Source organism: Eschscholzia californica, unplaced genomic scaffold, assembly GCF_041429995.1.
Source record: "Eschscholzia californica isolate CP2 unplaced genomic scaffold, dmEscCali1.0.p SCAF_1, whole genome shotgun sequence".
Classification (NCBI taxonomy): Eukaryota; Viridiplantae; Streptophyta; class Magnoliopsida; order Ranunculales; family Papaveraceae; genus Eschscholzia; species Eschscholzia californica.
The window spans coordinates 64185433-64196539 of NW_028238198.1; the positions used below are offsets into that span (position 1 = coordinate 64185433).

Below are 11107 nucleotides of genomic sequence, written 5' to 3' on the forward strand. Positions count from 1 at the left end.
ATGGATTAGGTTGGAGAAAGAAATAGGTAAGAGGGGATAGGTAAGAGGAGGTTGAGAGGGCTTTCAAGTCTAGGTTTTAATGGAGGAGCAAGTGCTATTAAATAGAGTTGGGGTTTTGGTTGGGTTAAATGGTAAAAAAGAATAAAAGAGAGGGTTATATTTGGAATTATGGGGGTTTAAAATATAAAAAAACCCTAAAACACAAGTATGGTCGGCGGCTGGGTTAATATTGGTTCAAATCCGGATGCTAGGGTGTAATCGGAGGTAGCATAGTACGATGGGACGAAACAGCCACCGTTAGATCTTGAGGCACGGGGATCCGGAGGGACGGGAGTGAGGACACGCGTCTGGGAGTACGGGATCTAGGCTGCTTCTGGTGCACGGGATAATGATAAAGGACGGGACACACAGCAGCCGTTGGATCTACAAAACACGGAAGGTAACAGTGACGATTAAAACGTGAGAGCGGGACTACAGATGCAAGTTGCAACGCGCTACACTGGATCAAGCTCTTTGGGCCACTTCGCTGCTTAGCTCTAACACGGGAATTGTATATACCGGCCTCCGCCCTTCGACACGTGTGTGTAAGTATACCGCGGGCCAGAATCTTGCCCGACATTGTACCGAATGCTGACCAAATGTTGACCTGACTTTGACTTTGGCTAATTCCCTCGTCCGGACTCCGATTTGACTTCCGTTTTCTCCTACGGACTCGTCCCAACCTCTACTTTTCAACCACGCACTGACCTTGGCCAAATTACTAGAATGTCCTTGACTCCAAATGACCAAAACACCCTTCATGCATCTTTTCCTCGTTTTTAACCGTTTTTCACACCTAACTTTGCAAAAGACACCTAATCAAGAAAACCAACCATTTTATTATAATAAAGACTCGAAACCGACTAACTTGGCTAAATTAAATGACTTAGATGGGACATTTTCATGACCCATTATATTGCAAGTGGTGAACAACCTTTAACATATGCCGAAGATCCAAAATTAGAACGTTCTTATATCGTAAAACTAGTAGACATACCATTAGGAATGACATCATTGAACTTTTTAAAAATCAAAAATCTTTTGTGATGAACGAACTACAAAATGTGAAAGGAGGAATTTCTTTTACTTCAGATATATGGAGTGGTTGCAACAAACTCGGTTTTCTAGTTGTAACCGCACATTATATTAACTCCGAGACATGGATTTTATGTAAATGTATTATTGGTCTTCGGTTATGTAGTTATCCTCATGATGGTAATCAAATATATCAACACATATCTATCATACTTAGAGAATATGGTGTTATAGAAAAATGTATTAGTATTACTTTTGATAATGCGTCCGCTAATACAAGTGACGTGTCTTTACTTCAAACTCTACATTTTAATGAACTTTATGGTAAAAAAAAAAATAACTCATATGAGATTCGTATGTCATATCATTAATTTGGTTGTTAAAGATGGTATTAAAACAATTTCAAAAGATGAGAATCTTAATTTTATTGAAAAAATTTCCGATGCTCTTACTTACATTGATAGTTCAAACAGTAGATGGCAAAATTACTCGGAAATGTGTAAAGCTAGGGGTCTAAAACCCAAAAAATTTATGGGAGATGAACCCACTCGTTGGAATGCAACATATCTAATGTTAAAATCGTTTAGTGGTTATGAAAATGTAATTCTTGACTTTGTTGGATTTGAAAATCAATTTGGTTTGAATATTTTTTATTTTAATAAATGTGATTTATTTTTAAATGTTCTAAAGGTTTTTTATAAATCTACCACTATATTATCCGGTATTTATTATCTACCACAAACCTAGTATTAAGAGAGCTATATGATATGACCGAAGCTTTTGTTAATTGTAGGCATTATCAAATTTATGATAAAGTAATTAGTAAAATGGAGCTAAAATTCAAAAAATATTGGCAAGAAATTCCTAACTTATTCATTTTAGCTTCATGCATAGATCCTAGATTAAAGGTAGAAAATACCTCTCTTATATTATTTAATATTTTAGATAACCTTGGTAATCGCCCAAATTTTTCAATTGATGAATATGTGTATGGTTTATTAAACGATTTATATGAACAATATGAACGGATATATGGTACTCAAAGGATTCAAAGTAGTCACTTCGTCTAGTGAAAATCATCCATGACAAAGATTGGTACTACATAAAAGAAATAATCAAGGTGATCAAGGTTGCAGTGATTGTCTTGAACTTAAAATGTATTTATAAGGTGATTTAGAGAATGACACAAGCATAAATGATGATAACTTCGATGTTCTACAATGGTGGATGATGAGACATGAAAATGTCCAATCTGAATCTCTTAACTCTGGTTAGTTAGTCCATTTCGGGCAGTTACTCTGATGAATTGATTATTTCTTTTGTCCAGGAGTCTTTTACAGAATTGAACGCGGAAAACAGATAAAGTCGGGATAAAGACACACTTGAGGGCATTTTGGTCATTTGGAGGTTACAGTATTCTGGAAATTTTAGTACTCAGATGAGAAGTGCAGTCCATGACGAGTCCGTATGCGAAAACGGGAGTCTAATCGAAGCTCGGATGAGAGAAATAGTGCAAGTCAAAGTTGGGAGTCAAAATCAATTGACCAGAGCTTTCAGCAACACGTGGCGCACGAGATGGAACCAGATCAGACGGCTGCAAGATGGCAACAACTGGACTTGCGTCATAACTTCCTTCACTGCGTAAAGCACTGAATCTTTTTGTTCTCTCTTCATCAGTACGTGAATTTTGAATTGCTCTTATCTTCTGCAGTTTCCATTCCAAAAATAAAGGAAATTAGAGAGAGAGAGAGAGATATGTTAGATATACTTAGAGAGATACTCGAGATTTTCGAAGCAGGAAAGTTTGAGATCGATTGAAATAGATTCGGTTTTTAGTGGACTGATGTTTCATGAGTTGGAGATTCCAAATACAGAGAGAGAAAGAAGATTTGAGGCGTGAAAGATAGAAGGATTCAGCTATTTACAGAATTTCTAGAGAGAGAGTTAGTGATTTCTATCCTTATAGAAAGATTACAGTAGAGAGATTGGTTGGATGTAATCTCCTTACCATAGTCAGAGAGATCTTGAGAAGGATTTTAAGGAATCAAGTGGTTGCTGCTCTGCATATAAAGAACAGAGAAATATTCTCATTGGGGGTATCTCTCCTCATGGCTGAAAACAGAGAAACCATCATCATCACAAGAAGGAGACGGCTAAAGACAGAGGAGAAAACACCTTCATCATCTTGATTCTTCTTTACCGTTTATGATTTTTTGAGTGAGAGAGAGAAAAAAATAGAGAGAGAGAGAGAGAGCTTAATTAGCTTGTTAAATTCAATTTTCTGTTTTTGATAATTTTTCTAGAGAGAGAAAGAGGTGATCCTCTGTTTTATTTCTTGTATTTAGTTTTTCTTAGTGAGAGAGAAAGATAAATAGAGAGATAAAGAGAGAGATTTCAGAAAGTTAGAGAGAGAAAAAGAGTTTGGGAAGACGAGAAAATCTGTGGGAAAATTATTGTCTCACAGAGAAATCGTTTCCAAGAAGACGAGAAAATCGATTTCCTTAAGGCCTTGTTTGGTTGCAAAATCAGTAAGAAATCCGACTTTTTCCCACATTCTATACAATTAAATTTCCTTCTCTCACCATGAGTAACTAACCTATCAATCTAGGGTTAGGATGATACCTTAGTATCGCGTAAATGTCTGACTTTTTCAACTCATACCAAAGATCTTTGAAGTACCTTTAAATGAATTGATTTCTCTCATTTAAATTCATGATATTTCTTTCATTACCTATAATTATATTTTGATGATTCATGTTTAGACTAAGTGTCTTTAATGACTCATGCTTAGGATTTGATAGTTAATAGTTAGATTATCGCTTGAATATGTATTTTTGAAATCAAAACATTATATTTCGTTCTAGAAAGTCGTATTTTCCGAGGATGATAGACTTATCTCTCCTGGAGTTATAGAAGATCGAGTTGTCACTGATTAGGCAATAGTTTACGCATATTTAGGTGGATTCCGAAACCCTAGACTTTCTCCACATAGAACTTCCCTGTACACTTTATTTTTCCGTCATTTTGAATCATTTATTATTTTTTCCACCACAACATCTTACACCGAAGAAAATCCAAATTAGTTATAGGAGTCAGAATAGATTGACTTAGTCTCTGAGGAACGAACCGGTCTTACCGGGAAATTACAACTTGGCGCCCGTGCACTTGCGGGTGTAGACCTATTTAGGAAATTTTTTAGGCCCATCAGTGGAGACAATATAGAATCTATTACCCACTTATGCAAATTATGGCACGTGATTTACTTTCTCCTCCCGCATCAACCGTTGCATCAGAGTCGACTTTTAGTGCATGTTCACGGGTTTTGACCGATAGAAGGAACCGGTTAAATGACGATATTTTTGAAGCAATTATATGCGTGAAAGATTAGGATGATTTTGCAACTAGACAAACCACTTATATAGAGGAACTTCAAAAAGAATTTGAAGATCTTCAAGTGGAAGATGAAGTAATTGTTGAAGATTAGTTACTTATTTATTATGTTGTGTTTTAATTTTATTTTTCTAATGTAAAGATCATTGGAAATGATTGATAGGTTAAGTGGGGGCCAACCTAGTTGGGATGTGCTTAATCTATAGTGATCCAATTATCTACCTTTTGTTTTGTAATTTTTTTTATTTCAATTTATTTTAATTAAATAAGAAATAACTTTATTTTTACCATTTGAATGTCTTTCATTTATGTTTCTATTAATTTGGTTGTCTTGCAAAAGAGGAAAGAAACTAAAAGAATTAAACTAAAAGACAAACTACTCTAGACTGACCACTAAAAGTAACACCACTTAATTTGAAACCACTAAAAGACAAACTAATCTAGATAAAGAAACTATGAAAAAAAACTAGTACACCACTTATAGGCTTTATGTAAAGAAAAAATGTTTTCAAATAAAAAAGTGGTCTTCCTAAAAAAAAAAAGTGTTCTGACACCCGAGCTGGCCTGGCCCGTTTTTGAAACCCGCGGGCCGGCCTGGCCCGTTTTTGAAACCCGCGGGCCGGCCTGGCCCGGACAGGTCAAACCCGGCCAGTTAACAATCCCGGGTTGGGCCCTTGTATTACCAACCCGGGTTGAGACCCGACCCGGGACTTTCCAACCCGGGCCAAAACTGGCCAGGTCCGGCCTTTATAACATCACTAAATGGTGATGTGGACACCTATTCTTCATCACGTGGACAAAGATTGTTATCGTGAAGTTCTCTATTGGCTGGACAAAGATATTCTAAATACGCCCAGTGTAATGGCTGCAAGCGCCCTATTATGTTGGGTGCCTATAGACATTCACTTTGATTTTTACCAACTCACTGATTTCATCTATCAATGATTTAAATTGGACTTCTTTTGAAATATTTGTTTTTTTTCTCAAGTTAATGCATCTGACTCGTTTTGAATGATTCTTTCGTGCTAGTATTGTCTCTATTTGAAATGAGTATAAAATAGCCGGAATGAAGAGTCCACAACTGAAATGGAAATTGTACCTCTCTTCAGCCATGAAGATGATGATCCTTTTCCTCGATCTAGAAATAATAATGAACAATAATAGTCTTGGAAGTCAAATTTTTAATAGCATTATACTAATAACAAAATTGGAGAAAACCATTAAGTTTGTATTAAAGAACCATAACTCAAATTTCTAATTGAACAAATAAAGTAAAACAAATGCAGATAAGAGAACTTTCTTTTGATCTTTATTCTCAGAACGATCCAAGACCATTACTCTGAATGTAAAAACATGTTCACCTACACTGTCAGATATAAGAAAATGAAGTTTGTTGCGGTAGCTTATAAAAATATAGATAAAAAGAAAAGTAGAAATTGTTCATACCATCGCGGTGGTGCTAGTTTTAACTTTTTTCTTGTTACTTCTTATGGTTGGTTTCAACCTGTTAACTAGTGGGCGTCCTTTGCGGGTAGTTACCAACGGATCAAGGATGGTATTGTTGCCACCACTTTCTTCAATGATATCGTTAGTCTTCTTGTAAGCATTTGTATCGCTTGACTGAATGATTGTATGCATCTTCATCTCGTTTTCAACCCATTCTGAAATTTTTATAAAATGGTATTCATTCTCTGAAGCGAAGCATGCAAGTTCGTCAAGTTTGTGGCTTAACTCATAATACCTTGATTGTTCTACGGTCCTAGTTTGAGCATCCGCTCCAAGGCTCATCTTTGAGTGACATTGACAAACATCTTTCCTCCATCTCCTAAAAATATACTTGTCAGGTAATAGTGAGATGTCATTCTAGAGTAACACAAAAGTGGCATGCTTGCATAATATTCCCTTGAACTCGAATGCATGAAAAGTACATTCAACTTCAGAGTTGGATCTTATGAATAAAACTGTGAAAATCATTTTCTTTACATACTCTCCTATGACAATTTCTTCTCGTATGTCATACTCCACGCCGGTGTATGTCTCACAAGCTGAAATCAAGCGACAATGTAACTGTCCGGCAAATTCTTCCTGAAACTCTTTAAATTTTGATATAGTGTATATACTTTGAATCTGTTTCTCCATCTCTAATTTAGTCATGCATGGGACCATCTGGGAGAAAGACTTGAAATCAGCTAAAGTTTCATTTTCAATTTTTCTCTTCGAAGCATTCTCGCATTTTTCCACAAATTGCTTTAATATCGTCTTCGGATTAACATATCCATCAAAGAACACAGTTACACCCTCACTCCTCTGCGTACTAGACATACCTGCCCAAAAAGTGTTCTTCAGATAGCATGGTACCCATTGTTCTCTCTCTATGTATAATCCACCTAACCATTCACACTTGTACAAATCGTACTTTTGAACCATGACAGTCCATTCATATTCAAAATTTATTGGAATTTGTGTGTCATATACCAATCTTTGTAAATCGGAACTTATTGAATTATGAGGAGTGTAACTGTCAATTTCTGGGGTATCTTTTTCATTATATGCCACAAACACCACCGATACTTGGTTCAATTGCATTTTTCATAGCTTGATCTTGATCTGTAATCATACCACCTGGTGCAACGTTGCCATACGTTCGAGACATGCTTCAAGGAGGCAAATAAAAATTTGGGTATCCTTCCCTGATATCAGACCAAAACCAAAAAATATGGATTGGCCATGGTGATTGACCCCAATAAATGGAGCAATGGCATCTCATACTTGTTCACCAAGTAGGTTGTGTCAAATGTGATAATCTTGCTAAATTCTTTGTATGCTTTCCGACTTCGTCCATCTGCCAAAAATACATTTTTTAGCCGATCTTCATTGTCTAAGTCAATTTAAAGAAAAACCCTGTGTTCTCTTTTGTCATTTTCCAAAACTATCGATGTATTGCAATTGCATCCCCTTCACCTAATCGTAGTCTTCTTGATTGATCTAAGAAATTTTGAGCATCATTCTCAAGAAATAGTAGATTAGAATATCCTCCGGCTTCAATAACTAATCTTTGAAAGTTCTTGTTCGGAGGAATACCAGCTTTATCAGCTAAATAAAGTTGTCTTTGCATAAGTTTACTTAGGACTCCATTGCATCTAAAGAAGCGGGATCTTGTGGGTCTTATTTCATGGTTGTGGTCTAGAATGACTTTTGAAATCTTCCAATACCTATCTAATCCAAGATTTGAAGTAACCTTAACTTTGCAGTCAGTTTGCGAGTTTGGTCTTGGATTCAATGAAGTGCTAGTATTAGGAACCTTTTTGCCTTCTCGAGAACACGAAAATGTACCATACGGATAGTTTCCATCTTTGTCTTTTACCTTTATTCGTTTGCGAACCGCAAATCCCTTTGCATATGCATATTTGCTGAACAGTCCAAAAATCTCTTCATCATTTTTAAGTTTCATGCCCACTTCAGGTTGTTATATTGGTTCTTTATCCATGATAACTTCCTTCATTAATTCTTCAACATCTTCATGATCATATGCATTATCTTCTACTACAATACATTAAAACCATGAAATGTATTAGTAACGTAATGTTTATATATGATAGTCAAAACCATCCAAAATGACATTTTTCCGGCAAACTCTAACCTAAGTGAAAAGAACATTAACATTTCCAGATAATAATAAAAATAATCGATTAAGATGTACAATCAACAAGTGAAAAATCAAATAAAAATAACTGTTTCAGAGGCGATGTCGTGAAAACTTAAACTAATAATTTTGTTTGCGGTGTTTCAGAGAGTTCTCTACAACTGGTGTGGTTCCTTCTTTACAATGTTCAACACGACAAATAACCGGTTCGATGGGATTAACACGAAAACTTCCGATTCAAAATCAGACAAGTGGATATCAATGGATGAGTATTTAGAAGAGTATTGATGGAGAAAAGCAGTAGATACGGGAAGAGGTTAGAGGTAGAGTATTACTGATTATGATAACCACATCACTAATTTATTAATCAATGAAAAACACATTCAAATCCATGAAAAACACCAGACTCATCTAGAAAGCTAAATTCAAATTTATCCAAACTAACAATTTCCCTTCACATTACTTCATGACACTATTTGTCAATCATGGATCAAACAATTATCATTGTAGAGTAATGTATGAAATCAATCAAACAATTATTGGAAACCAATAGAAATCTTACCTTCAAAGTCAGACAAACCCTCCAAATCCATAATGTTTTTTTTTTTTTTTTTTTTTTTGCAATAAACCAAATCCATAATGTTTACTTTCACTTAACTTACCAAAAAAAATCTAATCAAAGTTGTCGAATCTGATTCTCCTCACTCCTTTTCGTCTTCTTATTCTTCCCTCTTTACTTCGGTCAAAACCAAAAGGAGAGGGTTTAAAGTCTAGTCGGCAAAGGAAGGAGATAATGACTGTGTTCAGAGATTCAATTGGGTGCAATTTGGGTCGTTGATTTAAACGTCCCATATTCGTGCTACTTTCCTCAAAATCACGTGCCCTAAAACGTGATGTACAAGGTGACCAAATTTTTAGCATCCACGCTAACAAATCTCTCCACCCACGTAATGAGAATTTGTGTCTACATCACCTTTTTGTCAAACTTTTGTGTAAAGTAGCAATTTCCTTTTCTTTATATCGGGTTTAAAAAAAAGAAGAAAAATAAACTGATACATACCACCTGAATAACTCTCCCAAGTGGAGTGAAGATGGGATTGACATGTACATGATAACTAAGGGTGCTTCTAAAGGCACCAGGCCAAAAGGCTGTTAGCATCCAGAAATTTTATTGACTCGGGTTAATGGACGTTGACCCGAGTTATCTATAAGCACCGGTTTTTAATTTGGGTGACGTTTACCTTCGTTTGCTTCTTCCATCTTCTTCTTCAAGCATATTTTTACTAACATCACCTTGCATTGTTGTAAATTGAACAACACTACCTAATTCAATGGTTGGAGAAGCTGGAGATGAAGAAGACGAACTCGATTTCGATTTGAGACTGGCATCTGCAACAACAGAAGAGGCAGCAGCAGCAGATTCAACATCTTTAGCAACAATTCAGCCCCATGGACCAGTTCCAACAACTAAACCTAAATCTACCTTCAATTCCTTAGCCAATTTCTTGGCATATGGAGATGCAACCATTCGTAGCAGAGTTCTAAAGAAGCTACATTTTCTCAACACATAAACAACACGAGTTGTATGAACTTCAGTTGACTACTAAAGGATGCCATTATTGAACCCTAATTTTTCTGTAACTTAGCACAAAGTAATCTCAAATAGATTCATTAGTTACTACCCATTATCAAACACGACGATAAGAAGAAGATATTCATGAATTAAATGAAAAACACTAAATACTTACTGGTGATTGAGAAATCCCACCAAAACCTTCAAGTTAGCTACCACCCACAGTTCTCAATTCCTCTAATGCCACTTTGATCTGATCTTGTACTAACTCCATTCGTTTCGAGTAGACCTCAAGTTCCAAAATTCGCTGCTTTCTCCACTTCTCGTCGGCGATTTCTCCGGTCAATGATTTCATCTTGAGTTTGGATTTAGCCTTAGAGATTTCATCTTGAGTTTCAGCAAGGTTAGCAATGGCAGATTCAACGACAGCAACACCACCTTCTTGAACTTTTTCTCTCTCTTGTTGTTTTTGTTCTTAAAATTTCCAACTTTCTCTCTCTAAAACTCATCTTTCCTTCATTCATGGCTTCCACCACACCCATATTTCAATCTCACCTCTTTCTAACAATACCCAATTCAAACCACAAAGAAACCATAAGCTTTACCCTACCCTTCTCTTCTTCTTATTCTTTTGTCTTCCTACCTCAAGAAGATTCATCTCCTCCATTTCCCCCATCCTCTAATATTATTATCACGGATTGGCCAACCCGTGAGTATTTGAAGAGTAACGGATTGGCTAATCCGTGACTTAATGCAAAAGGACGGACTGGTCCAGTCCGTCTAGTATGTCTTAGGGCATCATTGTTGTTCGAAATCTGGTTGGATTTTATGAGAGATGAATGGAGGGATTAGGGTTAACTCCACTTGATCGGTGCCTACATAGTTGGACGGTGCTAATAGAGAAACGAGCAGTTGGGCCTGGTGCTAACAGAGATGGATGCTAACAGCCATTTGGCCTGGTGCCTTTAGAAGCACCCGATAACTAATTGCCACGTTTTAGTAGATGCTGAGTCAGCCGAAAGACATGGAACAACAACATGCAGACGTATTGTTCACCTACAATTGAAGCAGGTGAAACTTTAGATTTGAGAAAACCGTTAAAGTTGAGATGATGTACATTTTATCAATGGTTGGACGAAGGAGGTAACCGTACGTAAGAAGATAGGTGGGTGAGAGAATAAGGTTTTAGACAATGACAGAGATTCGGGGGTAAGAATGTGGGTCCATTGTAACTACGTTACGTCTCAATCACTGTATCATCACCATCACTGACTAATTGCCAGTGTTTTTTTGTCGTGATATGGTTAGTGTTGTCGTCAACACTCCCTTCATCTTAACCATTCATTTTAAGTAGACCATTGGATGTTCCGTAACCGTTAGATCTTACAGCAACCAAAGTTCTTGGTTCTCTTCTCCCCAACAAGTAA

At 36.4% G+C, this 11107-nt stretch overlaps 1 protein-coding gene across 1 annotated transcript; it reads right to left on the reverse strand.

Moving 5' to 3' along the window:
• Nucleotides 1-7393: 7393 nt before the first annotated feature.
• LOC147568200 (protein FAR1-RELATED SEQUENCE 5-like) lies at nt 7394-7915 on the reverse strand. The gene has a single exon (XM_086659194.1). The coding sequence runs from the start codon at nt 7913-7915 to the stop codon at nt 7394-7396; it is 522 nt and encodes a 173-aa protein (XP_086515320.1).
• Nucleotides 7916-11107: the final 3192 nt, after the last annotated feature.

What these genes read in the sequence shown, in the direction of transcription:
- LOC147568200 (XM_086659194.1), bottom strand. Translation starts at nt 7,915, where the DNA reads ATGAAACTTAAAAATGATGAAGAGATTTTTGGACTGTTCAGCAAATAT.